Source organism: Chelmon rostratus, chromosome 1 (genome assembly GCF_017976325.1).
Source record: "Chelmon rostratus isolate fCheRos1 chromosome 1, fCheRos1.pri, whole genome shotgun sequence".
In the NCBI taxonomy this organism is placed as follows: Eukaryota; Metazoa; Chordata; class Actinopteri; order Chaetodontiformes; family Chaetodontidae; genus Chelmon; species Chelmon rostratus.
In genome coordinates this window covers 27436431-27459701 of record NC_055658.1, presented here as the reverse complement: position 1 = coordinate 27459701, position 23271 = coordinate 27436431, and the positions used below count along the sequence as shown (strand labels likewise).

Below are 23271 nucleotides of genomic sequence, written 5' to 3'. Positions count from 1 at the left end.
CCATCATTGCATATAGCCTTGTCTGCAGCCCATGATCTGCAACTCTGCAGGCTACAAACAGGAATGCACAATGCAATTTCCCCTCTGCAGCTCTTTTATAACAACTGTTTGATTACAAGTGAACATAAGATAAAGAGGTTGCCCGGGCTCAGTGCATATAAGAACAAGTTCATACAACATGTAACTTCTTTGCGATTCAGCTGCAGTGAAACAGTTGACTTATTTGAAGTGAACGAAAGAGAAACTGAGGGAAAGAACTCTGATTGGTGCAGTGGAAGTACGTGACGTAACATGACAGCTGAGGGCTGTCCCACCTCAAACCAGTGAGAAGTGCAACCACAGAGACAGACATGTAGGACCCAATCACTTGTGCTGTGATGCTGGTGGTGAAAATGGGTTTTTTAGGGGCGTTTAAGGTGAGGCGGCAAAGTTTGTTTACTCTTTGAAAGATCAAGACTTCAAAAAGGAAAATGAAGCTCACACAGTTGTTTGACAGCTGTGAAGGAGCTTTGGGCAAATATTCACCCTAGACACATGTTTAATAAATTATTAAAGCGCAGAAAAAAACAGCAATACTTAATACCTTTTATTTAGCTATTAGGAAATGAACAGGCTTTTGTTCCTGTGCTGCACTTTGTAGACGTGCCTTTTGGCCCTGTGAGCTTCATTATTATCCTTCTATTAATTCCATTACATGTACAATGAGGAACTAACAAAATAATGTTTAAAAATGCAGATCACAGCAGCAGGGAGTGGAAAGCATCACTGTCGTTTAAAAAACAAATGTGGAACAAACTGATTTTTACAGAGACTTGACTGTAACCCTTTTCTGCAGGTCATTTTATTGAATCATTTTATTCTTGAGTTTTTTTCCATGTGCTTGCAATTCATGTTGTGTCTTTGTCGCTCAATAACTAATTAAAAATTTTACTTTATCACAACTGATATTACATCATACTCTCTGTTTTAGATCCACTTAACAGGGGCTTTGTTGTATCAGTATAATTTTACTTTGATTGTATAACACTAAATCCTCCCGGCTTTTATTGCATTTTATCTCAGCAGCTCTATCTGTGCGCCCTGTGCAGAGGTGCGGTAAATAAAAGAAGAGGGGATTTGTTTGTTGGATGAGGCAGTCAGGGGCGGGAATGGATTAGTCAAACTTGCATACTGTCAGAGGAATATTCAGAGCACACCCACACCAGGTAAACCCACAGTGACAGTGCAGCACTGAGAGTCACTGACAGGACGCTTCTTTGGCTCCAGTGTGAAGCTCAGAATAGCTTGTGACTACCCTTAAACACGATGTGAAATAACCTGAGATGTGACCCGCCAACAAACTCCCTCACATAATGTCGTAGTTCACTGTTACTGGCAGCAGGAATTAGGACCTAAATGCCGACCAGCAGCGTAGGAAAGTATTGCAGCAGTTCTCTGAGACGGGTTGACAGGGTTTTGGAACAGATAAGCAGGCAGAGATGTCTGGAAGACGTTAGTGTAATGTCGCAAAATCAACAATCTGAGCAGTGAGGAGGGTGACTGTCTTTAAAGAGTAATTTGAAGAACAACAAGCTGGAAGTCTGAGTATTGCTGCACAGCTGTGGTTAAAGTGTGTTCTGTTGCTCCCATAAGAAGACCAACACATCCTCATACCAAACAGTTGACTCAGTAGATTGCAAAACGACCCCCAAAACAGCACACCGCCGCTGGTGATATATGTCGTTGTCGAACCTTAAAGGCAGACCTTCATCGTACCGGCTCTTATTCTTCCTCACATCCTTAACATTGTGAAACAGACACAGTTTACTCAGGTTTAGGCACAGAAAATACTTGGCTCGGTTTAGAAAAAGTAAGTAAGGTAATAAGTAATAAGCAGTAATAAGTATGTTACTGTTACGAATGCAACTCAAACTATTAAATATTGACAAATATCTACATTGACTTTCAGTTTCACACAGGAGTCATGGGTGAAAGTCCTGCATTTGTAAGCCACCCCACCTTCCTCCAAATTCTGACTTTCTTGCTCTTTATACTACATCACCTGACTTCCACTCTTGTCATAATAAGTACGGCCCCTAGAGGTTGCTGCCTAAAACATAAACTTGGGTTGTGACAACCTGCCAGCTGTTTTTCTGATGAGGACGGGCTCAAACACAGCTGGTGGTGATGATGCGGTGTACTGACCACACCTTGAAGAACACTTCTACAACCCTGCAGCAAGGTGAAATGTTGAACTACAGGATCTCAGCAAAACAGCCAAAAATGAAGTGAACTTCCTCTAAAACTTAAAAGAACTCCTGTTAGAACCATGGCAGAGACAGGAATACTAAAAGTGAGCAACTAGTGGACAGGTGAGGAGATGCGTGATCCTAAAGGTGGTAGGAAGACCTGTCACAATGACACAAAATCTCCTCCAGCAGGTTTTCTGTGGGCTCTAATCTGTTTCTGCTTTGTGTCATGAACTGCAGAATTCTGCAAAGCAAAGAAGTCAAAGAAGATCAAATAAGAGACTTGTGGGATTAGATTTTTGTGTCCCTAAAATCTCTTTATATACAGTAAGGACAGGATACTGGATAAAGACTGGATTTTTTTATACCGCACCAGCCATGTGACAGTTATTTACATGCCTACAGTGCAAAAGTGACAATGCGTAGCTTGGTGAATACTCTCACATTGTGCATTACTTCATAAGAGTGTGAGTTATGAGTAAATTTCATCATACATTCTGTCGCCTCCTCATAAAGCAAACATTCACAGCCGATTTATTGTTGCTTGCACTTCGCAGGCTTTTTCATTTCAAAATGTTTGCACAGTGACAAGATTAAGAATGAATTGTAACAGGTTTATGTTAATGTAGAATTTAGTTTGAGTGTCTTTGGTTATGGAGGTTTACAAGGCAACCTCAACTTTTTCCTTCATGTTTGTCATGTACCTTTTCAGCAGGTTTCAAACAGTCATTTATGCCTTTCACATCACTGATGGGAGCATGATACCTGAATGTATGTATTTCACTGCTGCATTATTGACTCTCGAATGTCAGGCTCGGTCATGTTGGACTGTGTTCTCTGACTCATGAAGAACATGTTGCCTGCTGCGAACAGACAAGAGTGTTTTTGCTTTCTTCACCTTTCTCACAGCCTGTAAAAAAAACTATTTTTCAGAATGAACAGATGGGATGGAAATGGGGGTAGTTATATATGAGTTCAAATGAAAAATGAACGGGGGGGCTAGTTTTAAATTAGTTCAAATGAATTAATTTGTCTTTGCAAACGGGCTGCTGGTGCGAAGCTTGATTGGTGTTAATAGGCTCCCGCCGATTTAGGAAACAAGTTATGCTCTCTGACAAAATGTGCGATGTTTTCAATTACCAGTTTTATTTTGGCAACATATGTTCAGTCACACTGCCTTAAAGATGCCGGTTTGTCATAATTTCATTAGCAGTCCTAATTAGAAGTATATTCTGCTGGTGACATCTATCTAATGTGTTCTTAGCTGCACAGGTCTGAGTCGTGTTGAAGCGTCCCTCCGCACTGTAGCTCTGAGAAAACCAGAGAGGGTGGAAAGTGCTGGAGGGAAGTCTGGTGTTTTCCTTCTCCTCAGCAACAAGGGGCAGGATGTTTATCATCTTTAAATTCCCAATCTGAAGGCAGCAAACAGCCGAGGCTTCCTGTTTACACAATGGCTTACCAACAAAAACACCATTTCAGCAAAAACATGCATGATTTTGGTTTATTATCTAATGTTTTATTTTTCAATGTGGAATATTAGGATTGAAAGTTTTGAGCACTCACACACAACAGCATTAACAACACAGCAGTGTATAGAATGAAGAAGGTAAGATCCAATGGTATTTAGTACAATACAATCGGAAATGTACAAGGAGGGGTGTATCATCCAAGACCACATTATATAAAAGAAAGTGTTTCTTCTTTTTGCTGCAGCATTTGAGGGCTCTGAAGCGACTCTCAGAGAGCAACAATTTAAACTCCTCTACTAGGGGGTAACCATAACCATCAAGGATGGCATTTGCCTTGCTGAGCAAATGCCCTTCAAAGATTTCAGCCAGCTGAGGCCAACTTTAGTGATCTTCAACCTTTCAAGCCTGTTTTTGTTGGACAGGGTCAGGTTTCAAAATCAGGACACCAGACCAAAACTTCAAAAAGATCAAATAAAATTGTCAAAAATCAATAACCCCGTCCTTGGTTTCTGAGACATTCAGAAAAGTCGTCACACTGAAGCACAAGATGATTTTAAAAAAAGGCCGTATCCATCTTCTGCCTCCAATAGAAATGTACAGTAAGAATAACTGACTGATCAGCAAACTTTATAACAAAGTCCTTTGTATATAAACCATGAAAGCAGAGCGTGCAAAGCCCTCAGCAGAGCAAGTGGATGAAAAGAGCTTCTCTGAGGACGTACAGTTTACTGTCAAACACGACAACCTGCTAGTAAGAAAATCTGCTCTCCAGCCAGCTTCGCTCATATTTCGCTTGGGATCCAGCTAACAAACATGATTTTATCGTGTTAAAGACTGATACAAAATCAATAAGCAGAGCCGTGCACGGATCTGTAGACCATCCACATTACTGGTGTAAATACGGTGTTGCCCAGCCCCTCCCCGTTGTGTAGGTGAACTGTAATCATCGCCTCCACCATGTTGCGGTGGTCCCGGAGACATTTCTACATTATCTCCTCAAATGTCTTCATTACCTAACGTGTGAAGGTTCATTGGCTTTTCCTGCTGCAGCAGAAAGACCACAGAAATAAAGAAATGTGCTTTCTGACGCTCACCAGAGAGGAGCTAAATAACTACAAATCAATAAATACGTAATTACTATTGTTTGTGTTTTTAAGTTGCTACCACCCAGGACAATAAGCTAACCTCAATATGCTCAACAGAATGTGCTTCTATCAAAGTATCATTGATGTAGACTTTAATTTGATGTAGGCATGCTCTGAGCATTTTTGCATTCCCCTGCGTGCAGAGATATTTGGTAACATGAAGGCCGTAGACAAGGTGGTCAAGGCCTGAAATATTTTATTCTAAAGCAGGCATGTCAAACTGACTCCATAAGGGGCCGTGTAGCTGCAGGTTTTCGTTCCAACCAAGGAGGAACACACCAGGCTGGAATGAATTTATCATCTTATCTCAGTCTTCAGCTGATTACTAAGTGATCCCTTGATGTTGATTGGTTTGCCTGGTTTGCTCCTCCTTGGTTGGAATGAAAACCTGCAGCCACACGGCCCTTTATGGAATCGGTTTGACATGCCTGTTCTAAAGGTGTGTAGTGGAAAGACAACTGTCCACAGACTTCACTGTGGGACACTGTTTCTGTTTCTTTTTGGTGCTGTCAAGCTTTTAAAACCTGCTTTTCCATTGCTGCGAGAAGCACTAATGAAATCTAATTTCCCTCTACGAAACTTGGTGAGCAGCTCAAGACTCAATGACGGAAAGCTCAACATCTCAGAAAACACAACCAAAATCTGCATGGGCATTTCAAGAATGTGATTTGGCTGAGATGATAATTTGATGAAGTCAGCTGAGTAGGATTAAATATTGTTTGTTTACAGCTTGCTTCCAAATTCGACCCAGTTAATTTCCCACACCCATCAGGAGCATAGACAGGATCATGGAAACACTGAGATCATGAGTCCAAGTTCTCTCAGTGCACCAGAAGTAAAAAGTTAAAACACTTACTTGTTCAGTAAACTACTGAATTATGTTTTTGTTGTCTTTTCCCAACATGAACATCTAAATTCTGCTTGAAAGTCCTCTTCACAATGCCAGGAATAAAGATTCTAGTGGGAAAATGCTGAATCGTTTTTTAGTAGTCGAGTTGTCAAATTTAAACTTAAGGCTAAACAATAGTGGAATCGGGCAACAAAATATCTGCCATATGTTAAATTGACTTAATGATGTAAGTTAACAATCCACAGGTCACTAAAACCATGAGATGACCACGATGTTTTCGTAATCATAGCCGAGCAGTCTCCAAAACTTAACATGATCTTGATAAAGGTGGCAGATTAGAAAATGCAGAGGGACTCTTATTTGAAACGTTTGCCGGCACCTTCCACATGGCCTTTCTTGTTGATGGTACATGAGAACTTGATGTATTTAGCATGAATTATACAAGCCATTGCTTTTCACACTGCAACATGTACTGATGGTGCAACAACAAAAATATTATCAAGCAGTTTACTTCAGCCACGATCTGCAGCCACATGGCAGAGAGAGTGTTATGTTGGCAGCCTTGCCTTGTTCTCACAAGTTATTCAGCTCTGACACTCGAGAAGCATGTGGGCTGGGTGGGGATATAAATAAAAATGTCAGATGTAAATATTAACCGAATGAAACATGTCGACCCTCCGAAATGACACAGACACGCCTTGGGCCAATACAGTCTAACCGAAGTTATTAACTCTCTGAGTTTTATTAAAATTAAACTTGTAAGTAGCTGTTATGGCCTTTCAAAGTTTCAAATATTGGAGTTTAATTTTGCGGCTCATCAGGCAAATCAGTTCCATTAAGTTCCATTTTTGCTATCAAATCAAATGACTGTGTGTAAAGAGAAAGGGTTGCTCCTAGTGTCGAATCCAAAAAATCATCGTCCAAACCAACTCTACACAGATTTTAGCCAACTTTAACTCACTGTTTTGCTTCTGAAGCTGCATGTAAAGTGAATGGTTGAGCCCTAAGGTGCACACCAACCCTCCCATGCAAAATCAAAGCGGCTATTTTCAAGAAAGCAGCTCAGACAGCCAAGGGTTCGCTACCCAGGCCGCCACCAAAGGAAACGAGTGGCCAGTGGACCAAGTCAAACAGTTTAAGAGCCAGATATTTTTCTCCAAAGCTGGTGTAGACCAGCCAGAGCTAAAACAAGATGGCCCCTCCAAAAAAATGACAGCATCAGTTGTTTCAGTAAATGCCCAAAAAACATGTTTATGTCCAAGTGGCAAAGCCCTCTGGCGGCTGTTGTCCATCGGGATTAAAGCAGTAACTAGTGTGACACTGTTGTAGAGTAACAATCTGCAGAGGGAGGAAATGAATGTTGTCAGATGGATCAACAAAACACTGGATTTTTCGGCACAGAAGAACACAGGCTGGTTCCTATTTCCTCCCGTCAGTCAGTGTTGGTTTCTTTTTACCACAACCATAATTATTCCCTAACCTTAACCAGGCAGCTTTATTACCCTTAACCATAATCTTTTAGTCATTTTTGTCTCTTAACCTAACCAAACCTGCATCATAGTGCGGTCAGATTTTCTAACAGTGATGTGTAAAGGCCTGTGAAGCCACTGATGAACGATGTTATTCTGTTGATTGGTGCATCAGATCGGAAAACGCTTGAATGCAATGTTCTGGACTGCAGTTACAGAGGACTTGTTATAAATATTGACTTTACACACATTCATCAGGTGGCCAGAATGCCTGATCAATGTTGCTCTGCATCTGTTGGATTTTTAAATAGGCACTGGTGTGATGCTTGTCCTTTTTCTGCTAGCGGTTGAATTATAAAAGGGGGGGAAATGCATAATTAGTCAAAAAGTTTATTGCACTGAAAGTATTTGTCTTTTCGACAGGCTGGCCCTTCCAGATCTGAACTGGGGAGACTGAAAAGAGTTGACTGAAAAGATGGCACCAATTGTCACTGGGATTGTCTCATTTTAAAAAGAAATCAAGCCATTCATTATTCATTAATTAATATTTCTATAATAATTAATAGATCAGCATTGGCTAAAATGAAGCCCATTGAAATTTGATCCTTTCATAACACTTCCTTACTGTGTTTATCTACCTGCAACTCCACTAGTGAGAGTGAAATCAGCCTTTTCTTTAGTGTCACACATGATGCAAACCTTGGTCTCCTGGGACGAGGTCCTGTGTTTGATCCATCCAACCAACCCACTTTCCTCCAAACATGGACTTTTCTTGCTCTTCATATTACATCGTTTGATGCATTGGATGTGAGAACTGGGTGTCTGTCCACCAGACTACTCTGCATGTTGCCAAGGGGTCCTGACCAAGCATCCATATGACATGAGTTGGGAGTTAGAAAGGGTTGCTCTACCGAATTTCCTTACTTTAGGTGGCTCATGAAAAACAAATTTAGTGGGCTACACCTGTTATTTCAGATATGTGTTAGACAGATGTTTAATCAGCATTGCTTATATGCTAAAAACCTTGATCAGGACATCCCAAACTGAAAGACATTATCCCAAAAAGTATTGGTCAGATTTCGAACTTTGACCGCAATCAGTTTTACACTTCAAACAGGAAAGAAGTGCAGAAATATATCCTACCTCCAGGGTTTTCTACTACTCTGATAAATGAGATTGATAGCTAAAGTCATACAGATCTAAAGTATAAAATGCACAAAACCAACAACCTTTAAACCTCATCAGGCTATAATACAGTGCGCATCAGTCTTTTGGGACAAACTGAATACATGACTCACACATCAAAGCCTCATAAAAGAAATAATACATGAAGCAGGTGAATTCATACAAACATTTCTGGTGTGGTGCCCATGAAAGCATTCCTTTATAGCTGCTAATCCCTGGCCCCAAGAGCTTGGTATTCTATTCATGTATGTATAAGACCTACGATCTAGATGGAGTGCTCATAATTACAATGCGATCAGAGCACTGACAGTCATGTTCTGTGAATGTGGTCATTAAAACATCCATCTGTATTATTCATTGCAAGGCCAGGAGGTAAGTACATCTACTCCGATGTACTATGTACTCTTGTGAGGCTCTGTTTCAAATACACAAACCTGCTGTGAGAGGAGGCAGTCCAGATGGCTGCATCAATTGAAACACTGCAAATCTGTATGACTGTAAAGGTTTAAACTGCTGTTTTTGGGTACGGGTGCTAATCAAGACCAGTTGTGATCAGAGTGAGAGCGAACCTCCCCGTAAGAGCTGCTACATTACAGTATAATATTACATACTTGGCTCAGTATTCTAGTGTGGAAATGACTCATCGGTTAATTGATGAGTCGGACAACAATTGCTGGTTTCAGCTGTTCAAATGTCAGATTTTCTGGCTTTTCTCTGTATTAGATCATGTTGGACTTTAGGTCAGAAAAAAAGTGCAAAATGAAGCTGTTCGACGTGGCTTTGGGAAATAATGATGGGAAATTTAAACACATCATTTTGATGGAGTAATATGTAATATTTAGAGAATTTCTACCATATAAAGTACGTAGCCCCTCGCAAAAATGTGATGCCAATTTTGTAAGCGCCCAGGTCTTTTACGCAACACGTATCTTATAAGGTCGTACGTAGTAACATTTCTGTAAAACGTCCAACATGAATGATGAATGAACGAATTCTGAAATGAATGTGTCATATTAATGTAAAGGCTGCAGCAGAGAGAAACTGAAACAAGGCCTTATCTGAATGGATGGTCGAAGGATCTGTATGCTGCACAGATGGTAAAGCCCCTTGAGGCAAATTCTTGATTTGCGATACGGGTCTATATGAATGAAACTGACTCAACTTGGCTAATAAATGCACATCTTAACGATCATGCAGAAGGGAAACAGAATAAATTTCATAAAGAACAGTTTTAAATTTCTGAGGAGATTCTTCTCATGCCAGCTGAGACTATGAAAAATATTTTTCCCCTCGTGGTGCAAGGCAAGAGAGGTTGAAGGACACCCTTGAGTCATGTAATCAGAATACAATAAATCATATAATAATCAAATCTATAGAAAATTTTGATTTTTCCATTTTTATTCAGTGTGCTTTACATATAAGGTGGGAGCAAATTAAATGAGGTACATAACCTAAATTATTATTATACGCTTGTGCACTGTCGGCCACAGAAAAAATGATGAGAGAGTGAGGGGAAATGTGATGAGATCATTCACTCGTGAATCTGGCATTACACCTCTGCAAAGACACATGTAAATGTCTCCGCAAACCCCCTGCAGGGAAGGTGTAATGGGTAACTGTAGCTCGCACACACAAGGATTTGCACGTCAAGCAAGCTGATTGGTTGATCCGACTCCTGTCGGAAAGCAGGTTGGAAATGGAGAAGAATAATATGAAGAAGTGCACAAAGTCTCCGAACAATCCCACGCTTACAAGGGTTATTACATAAAGCTTCAAGACAAAATAAGTTTTAACTGATGCAGCCTTTGTACCAACAGATATCACTCTTCTGCCTTCCTATCTGTTACTGCTGTCATGTCTGAATAAACAGACAGCTATGTCTTAATCTGAAACAAAAGCAGACCCATATGGATGGACCAGCAATGAACTGATAGCAAAGTTAATCACATTTGTATCAAGGTTAATTTGCATGTATAGCTGTAAAATTCGCGGAAATTAATGTTTCTGTGGTTGATGATTCTTGTAGTTTTAGGGGAGAACTTGGTTTAAAGTGGATAAGCATGTCCTGTTCATCTATAACATGTAAACATCAACCATGTTGTCACACCCTTCTCTCCAATGAGCTCACAAATCTGACCTCAAAATGTGCACCACCATCAATTCCCAGCGCTCCCTTTTTATCCTTCACCCGTCTCACTGAGGCCAATCTTCATTAGAGAATATACTCTGGGGCGAAGAAAGGGTCCGTTGCGAATGACAGTGACCCAAAGACCCTTAATTTGCAAGCTGCTGAAGTCTCCCAACCGTGTCAGGTAGTGAACAGAAACCTGCCTCAGCGAATGGAGCCCCACATGAGTGCTTTTTATTCCAGCCTTGCCCTACTTATAGCTCAAGAGCTCATTAAATAAGATCTTAAAGCTGGAAATAGAAAGAAAAGTTGGGGGGGAAACAATAATCGTGTATACAGCCATGTAAATCTTATTGCCTTTGGGAGTCCTGTCAAGTGGCCGCAGATAGTGTGAGTGTGTGTATGATGAATGTGTCCTGTGGATGGATTTGAAAATCCTTATTGATGTCCATCATAAATGTCACTGCTTTTCTGCCTCGCTATCACTCTGAAGGCAAACATGCTGTGGTGCTTACAGAAAAAAACATTCAAAGGAGGAAAAAACAGAATTCACACTGGCTCTGGACTCCAAAGAGTGCAGATTTCCTCCCAGAGCCGCTGAATTCTTCAAATAGTGGCACCGACTGACTGTACTTGGTCTCAAATATTAAAACCTAACCTCTCTGGTGGATGTGATGATGAGTATAGCATCACAATTCAGTATGTTTAGTGGGAAAGTCAGACTTTCTTTCTTTGAAATGCGTAAAGAATTATAGACCATGTGAACCCAAACAGTTTTTATCAATAAAATGAGCTGGCCAGTCGTGGGTCTGCCCTGTCTCCTAGATATTATGTTTATACACAACTAGTTTACATAGATTACTATCTGTTATAATGCTGATACTGACTGTATCATTAAAATGTTCATTTGCGACATATTTAATTTGTTTCCTGCCAAAATATCCAGTCCAGTTGTCATATAGGTATAAGCAATGATGATGATCCACGAACTTTCCTTAACATTGAGCAAAGTGCTTTTGTTGCTCAACTAAACCACAGACGCGACAGCGGACGTGAAGTATCTGGAGTCGCAGTCCCGTTACATAAATGCAGACCCTCATTCACTAAAAAATGCTGCCTGTGAACATAATCCAGACAGTGATTACATTTATCAGCACATACTTTGTAAAACGTAGTAATATTTTAGTTATATAGTGATATATAAACGTAATTTCTTGGACATAGAGTTGAGTGGCCAGACAGTCGAGGATGAACATAGCCAGTTGGTTGATATTGTTGCATATTATTCCTCTTTCTCCCCGGTCACCGTCTACAGTTTACTGTCTAATAGAGGTAAAATAAGCTTAGAAAACTGTAAGTGAACCAAAACGCCAAACCTCAAATAAATTAGTGCCTAAAACGTACATTAAAAAAAAAAACAAAAAACGCCCTAATAGGTGCAGTGGAAATTTTGTTATTGATGCAAATACTAATCTGTAGTAATGTTATGAAAAATCGATGCACGTTTCATTGCCGTCAGACATCTCTGTACCGGTGTTATGGTTGAATCTCTTCCGGTGCTTTCACATCCAACCTGTCTGGCATGGTACAAACAAACTGAGATGTGGTTTGGTACGTTTAAGATAGTGTGAAAGCTGTCAGTCGAACTCTGGCACAGCGTAAACTAGGCAGAGGCCTTTTGAAAAGGATGCTCTCTGGTTGCTTCCAACCAAAGCAAACGAACACCAGGACTGTGTGATTTAACGAGAGTGTCGTTATTGTGTGAACTCTAAAGAAAACAATATTCAAAGAGCTCCGTTTGAGCAACCTATATAATTATGCAACATCATTTGGTAAACATGCTAACATGCCAGCACACGACTGCAGGGACTTTCCCAGACACATCAGAAAGATAAAAGCAGCCCCTCATTAAAAAGCGAGTGAGAAAGCAAACACTCAGTAACCATCCCTCCTATCGTATTAATGAAAAAGACTTTTTGTCCTGTTTCCGCCTGTTCATCATTATTCATCATATGTTAGGTCAAGTTACAGTCAGGTTAATAACGCTCATAATCAGTTAAGTTTTAGTGAGCTGTTTGTGACACCAGAGAAATCGTGAGGTGCGGTAGAGAGCTGCATGACTTTCTGTGAGTCACTGGTATTTGATTTTCCCCCGTGGGTCCATGCAGCACTGATGATGCACCAATCAGTGAATGCGTGCCTATCAGTCTATATGACTTCATGTTTGCAGCTCTTGTTTGTTTGTAATAAGAAGAGTATGAAACACGTGAAATAGCAAAAATTTATCGACTGTGAAAGTTAATTTAGTCACGACGATGTGAACTGCACTGCAGGTCACAGTAAAAGTGACCTTAAAGGAATGGCTTGACATTTTGGGAGAATATGCTTATTCCCGTTTTTGCCGGGAGTCAGCACACGCCTGTACAATCAATATGTGGCTCCAGCTGGGAAGCTTAGCACCTCCACCTACCAGCACCTCTAACGCTCACTAATAAACAGGGTATATCTTGTTAACGTCAAACATCAAATTTCACTGACTGACTGAAACCAGTTGCCAGGCAACCACTAAAAATTTCACAAAGTCACTGCTGGCTGTCGAGAAGTAGTCACAACTTGTCATTTTTCCACTTTGGTTTTTTGCACATCTTAAGTAAATGAGATATGACATGTTAATTAGCAGGCTTTAGAAGTGCTAGTTGGCGGATTTTGCTGCCATTGCGCAGACCCAGGCTAACTGTGTCCCCCCTCCTTCCAATCTTAATGCTAAGCTAAGCTAACCAGCTGCCAGCTATAGCCTTGTATTTACTGGACGGATGTTAGAGTGGCAACAATCTTCTCACTAACTCTCTGCAAAAAAAGCAAATAGAGGAAATTCCCCAGATGTAGAACAATTCCTTTAAACTGGGTTTGTTGGAGGTTGCTTTGCTCTGCTAGCTTTGTTGATCTTTTATCCTGGTTGTTGAGCTTTTGGCGAGAGTTTTCCCTCTTCAATCTGTGTACGCTCTCCCTGGCATGCAGTTTAAAAAGCAAACCCAGAGCCACAAAAAGTCTGCACACATTTTTATGCATCGCCTTGTTTGACTGTGTTTGTGTTTAAGATGATTGCGTTGTTAGCACTCTGACAGTTTCGTGCCCCTTTGCGTTTCCTCTGCAGTTGGGAGGATGCGGCATCCTGGGGGTGGGGGTCTGGCTCTCAGTGACCCAGGGAAACTTTGCCACCCTGTCATCATCCCTTCCCTCCCTGTCGGCAGCCAACCTGCTCATCGCTGTGGGGACCATCATCATGGTGATTGGCTGTCTGGGGTGTGTGGGAGCTGTCAAAGAGAGCCGCCCTCTGCTGCTGACGGTAAGTTATTTGCCAAGATGGTTTTTGATGCTATCTCCGAGGATAAGGCTGTGTTGATGTGATGCTGCCACGTTCTCATATACTTTTTGTTGTTGTTGGCATGACATATAACCTCACCGACTTTCTCTGACGTAATAACTTATGACGTTCTCACAAGTCTCTGTTTTAGTATTGGTCAAAAGTCAACCGATAGGACAGGCTGGAGATTCAACCAGCACATCACATCAATCCATTTCGTGAAAGCTTTGACACTGAGTGTTGTGAGCAGCTACTGTTTGGGTGAGCTTCACAGAGGAAAATGTCTCACACACAACAAGTCTTTGATTTTACATTTGGGGTTTGTTTGTGATAAACAGAAGCAGCAGTGCGCAGTTATTAGAGTCTCGATAATCACCATGGCTTTAGGGACAAAGGAAAGATTGTACAGCATTGACAGAAAAACTTCATCAGGGCAAAATCTAAGGAGGAAGCACTTTGAGTAATTACAGTATGTTGATGCAATTTCTATCACGTATTTTGGGCTGTTAGATGTGTTGCAGTGGTATGCAAAAGGTAAAAATGTGAAGGTTTTTATATCTGACAGACATTTGAATCAGCGTCACAGACTGATTGGACGATTTTCTTCACAGCCCCACATCCTGAAGACCAGGATTCAGGATTCAGAATATAACAATAACATGATATGTTTATAAGGGAACAGGGACATTCAGGCTACAGAACACTATCCACCAGCTGTCAGTTTACATCCAACAGCCACAGAGGTAGCTGCCAACTGCCTGTCTGCCAAATAATCACCTAATGCCGTTTATCAAGAGGACAACCCGCTGCTGGAAAAAAGGCAGAATGATAGAGTTTTTGAAAGGAGCCACCTTTGACCAAGCTTAAATAATACATACTCATGCATGTTAATAACAGCCGAGAGTTTAAATTTGTGGTTCACTGGCAAACCCACAACATTAGCGTTAATACGCTGCAGCTGTTTTGCCATCAAAATTGATGGTCAACAAAAACGTTCACTTTCAGCTTGTTAAGATGTTGTTAAGTATGTAAATTACAGCCTGCCCACAGCTCTTTGAGATATTAATGTAAATGTAAATGACGTGTAAAGGCTACACTAACTCAGGTTACAAATAATGAAAAATGACACACATTCCCACTGTATTCAAAGCCACATCCATGATGCCTGTGTGCAGACGGCCCACACTGATACAACTTCCGTACTGTACGCCTACAGTATTACACAGACAGCTAAATCAAAGCAAACAAGGCAGAATACACTTAAAGGTCCAGTGTGTAGGATTTGGGGGATCTACTGACAGAAATGTAATATAATATTCATAGTTATGTTTTCATTAGTGTATAATCACCTGAAAATATGAACCATGTTTTTTACTTTTGAATTAGCTCTTTATATCTACAGAGGGAACGTTTCTACAGTAGCCCAGAATGGACAAAACCAGACGCTGGCTCTAGAGATGGCCTTGTGTGTTTGTCACGTCTTTATTGGACACCACAGGGGAGGGTGAGTCGAGGAGTCACCACTAGATGCAATGTAACCTGCATTACTTAAACAACTTGTACATGTTCATGCAACTACAGCAGCGATTTTGCTGACATGTCCTTGTCTCTTCTTAATGGCAATTAAGGGGCACTGACAATATCTTGCTATTTTTATTCAAGTGCTTCATTGGAATCATAACAAGTGCAGATGCTGTACTGTCCATCATGGCAATACTTTACAGTGAATTCTTGTTTTTGAACTGCTTTATTTTTTTCGAAGTCACATTTCAAGTCCCCCAGTTCAGTCGAAATGACATTTGAATTTTGTGTGCTGATTATTTTAAAAGCTAAATCAGGAGTAGATATGTGGAACCTCCCACTATTCAGCATTCAAAATTAGCAAAAAGCTTCAAACGTAGTGCAGCTACCTGCAGTTTCAAAGCACATTAAAAAAGTATAAATATTACTTACAGTTAAGGACCGTAAATGGTTCCAAACTTCTCTTCTTTTGATAAATATTTTAATGTTTTGCATACTAATATAGATAAAACTAATGTAGGCAGCAGGCAAAGATATAGTAAAAGTATAAATTAGACATTTCTAAATAAACAACCAGCAAGAAGAGCTGTGCGCCGTGATGAATTTTGATATGAGTTTACAGCAGGAGTGTTTGACACTTCACTGACCTGAATTGGCCATGGGGAAAAATGAGATGTATACACACTAATATGCAAATCAGGGCACAGGAAGTGTTTGACATCAAATATTGAACCTTTTTATGGTCTAATTTCGACAAATTTTGAGCTGAGCTCCACTTTCGAACCAGGCATCCCTGATAAAGTGTGACCCCCAGAGTCTTACAAGACTGATATGTATTTTGATAAACAAACAAGCTCATGTAATCAAGCACCAGCAGTGTGCAGCATTTATCAGGAAGAATAATTCTGGGTGGGGAAAAAATAGCATTAATCATAAGAAAAATGGCACAGCAGGAGAAAGCAATTATGAGCTCTGTGGGAATAAGTCTGAGTGTCGATCATTAGCATGATCCATGACATTTTCTCCACAGTGACCAGGCGAATTCCTGCGCCGTGTCAATGTAATGAGACCAGGCAAATTATAAGTCTGCTCTAATGAGTGACAGAGCAGCCCGTTCTTCATCGAGATTAGAAAAGACTTTTCTCCCTTCAAATTTCAGGGCTAATTAGCATGTTGATCACTGATGAGGGACGCAGAGTATTGCATCATCACAGGGAGATATTTGAGGAATTACTGTCTGACAAAAGTATTATTGCCTTCTCTGTGTTTCGTAATTTATAGCAACAATCACAGTCATTGGTTTACAGTTTACAAAATATGCTTTTTATTCTGTGATCTGGATTCTGAATCTTCATACATAGATTTTCTTAATGTGTAGTCAGTCATCCGTGTGGAGACTGATCACTCAAAAGAAGCCTTTAAAAGAACAGAAAACTTATTTTATTTCAGCTTCATGCTGTGAGTGATGAAAACAAGATCTGTCTGCAAAAGTTAGAAGTATAGAATTGCGAATATAACTAAGGAGGTATTTCAGGTGTGGTTCTGGAAGTAAAGTCTAAGTATAGACAGCACAAGGTGGCCGTTTGAGCTCGTCCAACTCTCACGCTTATATCATAAGCACATCAGATGAGCTACTGCATTACAAAGTAGAAGGGCAGTCGAAGGCTGCAGACCTGCGCCAAGGCCAAAAGTCCACTTATCAATGATATGCGAGCGCAACCATGATATATGTCTGGCTATACTGACTTACAAAAACTAGAGAAATTAAGTCAAACTATGAAGCCTCATCATCTCAGCTGTGTATTTATATGTACTTGTAAATAAGTAAACATACACACATACTTAAAGGCCCTAAATGAAGCTCACTTTCAGGTTTACATTTTTATTTTTGGTGTCTACTAGAAGATGTTCACATACTAAAAAAAAAAATTTCTCATCCTGTCCATTGCTGCAGCACCTCTATTCACCCTTTGTCTGAAACACTTCATTTTTGTGCCGGTCTCTATAAGGTCCGCCTCCTGAAAGGGCCAGTCTGCTCTGATTGGTCAGCTCTCACAGGCCTGAGCAGGCACCATGAGCTCTGCCAGTATTTTTACAACCGCAACCGTGGGTGTGGCTGAGAGCAGTGATATGGAAATCTAACTTTCTACGATAAAGGACCTTTAATTTTGTGAAAACCAGAAATTTCCACAGCCACGCCTTAGTTTGAGAAAAAAAGTGTTGTCACAATTGTTATAGTTGCATCAGTTGCCCCATGAAACCACTGTTCCTGAGTGCTCCATAACGACTGCTTTCTGTATAAAGTTTGAGCAACAACATTGGTTGGCTACCTCAGAGGATCACTGGTACACGGGAATGTGGATTGTGATTTAGAGTCATCGTATTTCTACAGCTGGCTGTGTTTTGTCAATATTGAACTTTACATCCATCTATTGGATTTGAACATGTAGGGCATTTATCCCGCCAAGGCCATATCTCGCACTGTTAATGAAAGAGAGAAATGTTTCCATTGTTTCCACGCTGTGATTCGGATCTGGACCCAAAATGTAATTCTTCCCTGGCCCATGCTATAGCCTTCCACTAAGTTTCCTATAAATCGTGCCAGTAGTTTTTCCACAATCCTGCTGATAGTCAGACAAACAGACAAACCAATAAGGTGAACCAAAAACATGACCTCCTTGGTGGAAGTAAATATCTGCTTGTTTTGTAAAAAGTCAAAGGCACAAAAGTCAGATATGACTCGCAAGGTGTACTTTGGTCAGTAACATCTAATCACTGAGCATAAAATTTGGTTGTCTGCAGCTAACGGCAAGCAAAAGCTAAGTTTGTATAGTAACCTGGTCAAATATCCGGCCATTTTAATGAGTTCAGTGTTAGGTTCTGTGTAAACTTTGGATGAACTCAGAAACCATGGTGCAAAGTTTTGTTCCCAATTACAATAACAAACCATTTCTAACTTGCAGCAACTTTGATTTGTGCTTCTGGTTGGCGTCTTCTCTGCAGCAACAGTAGTGCACTGGAGTCCTATCATCACATTGAGGTTGCTTGGCAACCAGCAAAGACCTCAGGAAGTCACAGGGCAAGAAATTTTCAGGCACATAACCCCCCGTAAAAGCACAACTTGTTGTTTTTCCACTTCGTTTTGCTCGTTAATGAGATTTAGAGGTGCTGGCAAGCAGAGTTTGTTAGCTTTAGACAAAGCCAGGCTAGCTATTCCTGGCTGTTTCCAGTCTTTATGCTAAGCTAAGATAGCTGGCTGCTGGCTCCAGCTTCATATTTAATCATTTGAATGCACTGCACTAGTCATGACATTAAAACAGCTTTGAAACAAAATCCAATACAATGTCCTTTTAAGTTGAAAATAAGAGCCTTTGGGGGACATTGAATTTCATCATCAGAGTAATGGCCAATTAAAGTTTCCATTAGTGTGTTCGGACCGTCAATACTGGTGCAAAGCAAAGGGCACAGGGGGGTGTGCTGCGGGTCCATGACCTAATCTGCCCACAAATTTGTCTCAAAGGTGAGATCACTGTGGTGTAAATGGAAGCAGGTTGTTTATACTGAGCAGCCTTACATGGCTCTGAGATACAGAGCCTGTAAAAATGATTAGACCCACCATATAAAAAGAACACAGCTATCACCTCAAAGGCTTCCCTCCATAGGTGTTTAAGGCAGCAAGATCCCGAAAGGTATTGATTTGGAGGGGGTTAAGGACTGTGTGACTGTAATGGATGTGCCACTGTAGCTTTAACACTGCGTGGAAATCACAGCATGGATGAACATGAAGGAATCAATCTCTGCGCCTGGACTTACAGTTCTCATCCTGATGCCCTGCCAAGGCATCAGTCTCTGCTAAACAGGGATTTCAGCACTGCTAGCCGAACAATGCATCACATAAATAACATGAGTGCATGCAAGGGGTCTCTGGAGTGTCTTATATAAATTTTCATAATGTGTGCAATCTGCATTTGGATGTTAGTGGCCAATAAAAGCTAGTGTGCTTCAGATATATTTAAGTCTACTTAAATGTAGAATAAATATCACAACATAAATCCCAACTCTGTAGTGACTAATTGCAACACTGTAATGCAATAAAACAAGCTGCAAACACGAAAATACTTAAAGAAAATCTTAACCCTGAGGAGCTCTATTCTGGTCGCTTGAGAAGCTGGTGTCCTGCAGGTTTTTGTCCCCCCTGAAGGCATCATTTAGACACAGACCAGCTGTGGCTCATTAACTCTCATTGTAGAAAAACTGCAATGGAACAAAAACCTGCAAGACACCGGCCGAACACAAGTAGAATTGAGAAGTCTTATAGGACGACTTCACTGACTTTTATATCTCTTGTGAGAGAGTGACTTGTTAATAGACACCATTACACGTGTCAGTGCTATCTCTATCTCATAGGCTTGTACAGAGAGAGCAGCAGCAAGAAAAAAAATAATGTACAGCTTTACTGGTTTCAAATCCTTAGTGTTATCTGGTGGTGAGAAATGAGAGGTCTTGAGGCCAAAAATGAATCTTTCTTGCTATTTCTCTGCCCGAGACTATATGATCAGGGTAAGGATTTCAGGGATGAAAGCAGCCTACAACATACAGAGCGTATTGGTAAGTGTGATGGGTTATATAAAGGGATGTCACGCTACACAGTGCACAGTGGTGGAAAGCAATGTTGAGGAACTATATGTTGAGGCAGTATATCAATTTTATATTTTCTACAGCTACTCCACTACATCTAGGAGGGAAATATTACACTTTATACTCCAATATGCTGCTGTAGTTATTAGTTAATTTTCAGGTTTAAGATTCTATATTAAAGATACATGATAATATAGAAAATACAGTGTATCAGGAAAGATTAAAGAAGTAGTTCCCAACATTTATGGCTTGGAATCCCTTATATAACAATATAACAGCAACGTCTGGTTGCGGCACTCAGATTTCTATTAGTTATTTACCGAAGTTAGGTTTCCCCTCTAAACTTTGAAGATTGAGGCCCAAAGAGGTCAAATTATTCAACATTTCACAAAAAAAAAAACTATGATGATTAAGGGCAAGGTAAAAAGTATGAATAAGCATCTGTGCAGCAACTTTATTTTTACTTTATGTCAGGAAGGTGGGGATTTAAGGGGGAACTAAGGGGTTGAACCCAAATGCAGACACATGGGGGCGCAGATATAAATTAACAAATTTATTCAACACAAAGAAAACCAAAACTCGGGAAACTATGAAAAAACACACACACACTAGGGTAAAGGTTTTACAAAGAATGAAGACAACACAGGGAAACACTCAACGGGGCATGGGTAAAGACAAAGACGGCACTAGAGACTTACTTACATAGATCGTGACATGGCTTTAGACAAAGATAAGACTTGCAACTCGCTAACAAAACACATGGCATGACTAAGACAATGCTTGAAACACACATACATGAAACCTGGCATGACTAAAACAAGACAAGACTAGAAACAAACTAACAGGGACTGTGGCAAGGTTAGGGAACATGGACTACACAAGAACACGGAGGACAAACACTTAACATGAAACTGGGTACAGACGAACCAAAGACAATGGACAAACACTTACTGAAGGCATGGGCAAAGGCAAGGGATTGACAGACAACTAAGGTGACGCAAACAGCAAGGTAACACAGACAATGACCCGACGAAGACACAGACTTATATACACAAGGAGGGATCACTAATGACACACAGGTGGAAACGATCAGACAATCACAAGGGCGGGCAAACACAGGAAGTAAAGCACACAAATAAACATACGTAAACCTTCAAAATAAAACGGGATGAGACAAAAAACAGACAATGACAGCACACAAGGGGAATCTTCAACAAAAACCGGCGTGCACTGCATGGATCATGACACTTTACTTTTTTAGACTAACTGTATATTGAACAGTTAAATCTTCCTACATCTTGTTAATAATACTTACTGTTACTTAATTAGAGGACTTGTAATGGAGTTTTTTATATATACTGCGGCATTGGTATTTTAATTTAAGTAAAAGGTCTGAATATTTCTCCCACCACCTGACAGTGCATGACGATTAGTTTGAAAATCAGAAGTTCTCACAGTCGAGGAAGGTGTGAAGCTTTTTGCTCCATAGAAAAGCTGTTTATAGCCCTATTTTCTGTCCTTTTATTCTGATCTCCTATAAATCTGTCCTGTAGCTATGCTGCTGGAAGCCACTGCTGCAAACAGAATAAAGTATTTCAGTTTGAATAATGACAATCCAGGAGAAACACATTGAGCCCGTTCTGGTCCTTTTGTAATGGGATCTGAGTCTTTGTTTATAATAAATTATCACAGCGAGACACCAAGCGCACACAAGCACAAAATCACAACAAGTTCAGTTTTTGGATTCCAGCTGAGATGTACTATATTCATGTCCATTTACTCAAACCTTGCTTTAAACACAACCTACCATTAAAACAGAAGAGCGGATGCAAATGTATTTCCACCGGCTGCTTTGTCCGTTACATAAACAAGTGCGTCTTTACAGTCTTGTTAGGCGACAGCCCTTCAGAGCAAATTGTGTTCATTATTGTTTTACATCTCAATTAAACTTTTTTTTTTTTAACTCAGAGAAAAAGACCTGTTTGCAACCAGCTGTTGAATGTTTTATTAGTATTAACAAGACTGGGAAGTTGCATCTGTCTTTATAAATGAATTGTGTTTCACCAAAAAATAACAGCTTCTGAGCGATTCCCGTTGAATTATCTGGCACACTGTTATTGCTTTTATCATCATTAGACTTTCTACACAGCCCACAAATGGATCTTCATCATTTACAATTTCGTGCAATTTCTTGTAGTATATCATACAAGCAAAATGCAGTCTTTGCCATCAAATGATCCTATTGAGTCTGGTTATTGCCTGTGGTCTAAAAGAAGAGGAGTCAAATTTCTTATTACGAGCAGATTAATGGGGAAATATTCAGGGAGCCACAGGGAACGGGTCTGTTTGTTTTCCAAGTGCTGGTGAGTATCAGTTTCTCATTCTTAACGACGTCCCTTTGCTCTCTGGTGTGAGTTCATGGTCTCGAAGAAACACCGAAGAACGCAGTCGAGCAAAGAGCCATTTAGAGGCAGGGAGTCAAATGATAAAAAGGAAAGAAAGGAAAGAATATCAAAGCATTCCTCTACTAGAAATCTTCATTTCTTTGTTTTCTATTTTGTCAAAAAAGTGAACGTGTGTTCATGAGCCATCAGACAAACAGACTGTGCAGCAAAGCAGCAGAGCAATTTATTAAAGTTTCCTTTACAGCAACTTTAAATCAAAAGTCTATGAGTAACGTCTCCAGCTGCAGCAGCAGCTGTTTTCATTAAAAACGTTCTGATCAACCTCTGCAGTACCCGCCCAGCACCGAACGACAAACTGACAGTTAGTGACTTTACTTCAGGAGTTGGTGCAGGTGAGCGAGACTGATTATTCAATATTTCATTTGATGAGGCGGGAAAGATGAGTCCAAATAAAGGCTAAAGTTCTGCTGGAAGTCTGGCTCCTCTGAATTGCTCTCAGCATTTGAATTTTTCAGTGATTCTGGTGTTCTTCTTATTTACAGTTTCCGTCTGCTTGTTTTGGATTACATCTGCCTTCTAGGCCAAGAATTGATTAATGCAGAACATAATCCAATAGGAAGGTTAAAGTGCTCGTGGCATCATAAGTCTGCTCTAAAACTCTTGACCAGACCCTGAATCTAAATTTGTGGCAGTGAAGTTGCAGTTGACACTTGTAGAGGATATAGATTTTCCTTAAAGGATCAACAGCAGGTCAAGAAATGTCACAAAAAGACAAACAGGCACAGATTCAAACTGAACTTTTTCCATTTTTTTTAAATCTACCTCTGTGTCTCTGTCCCTCATTTCATATTTTATATATAACTTTTTTT

At 40.3% G+C, this 23271-nt stretch overlaps 1 protein-coding gene across 2 annotated transcripts in view; it reads left to right on the top strand.

Annotated features, from left to right (window-relative positions):
• The window catches only part of tspan4a (tetraspanin 4a), a 132258-nt gene that overhangs the window by 67860 nt on the left and 41127 nt on the right, over positions 1-23271 (top strand). For both annotated transcript variants that reach the window (XM_041937660.1, XM_041937652.1), the window contains one exon: positions 13629-13820. In XM_041937660.1, the coding sequence (XP_041793594.1) occupies positions 13629-13820 (192 nt within the window). The remainder of the gene's footprint in view (positions 1-13628; positions 13821-23271) is intronic.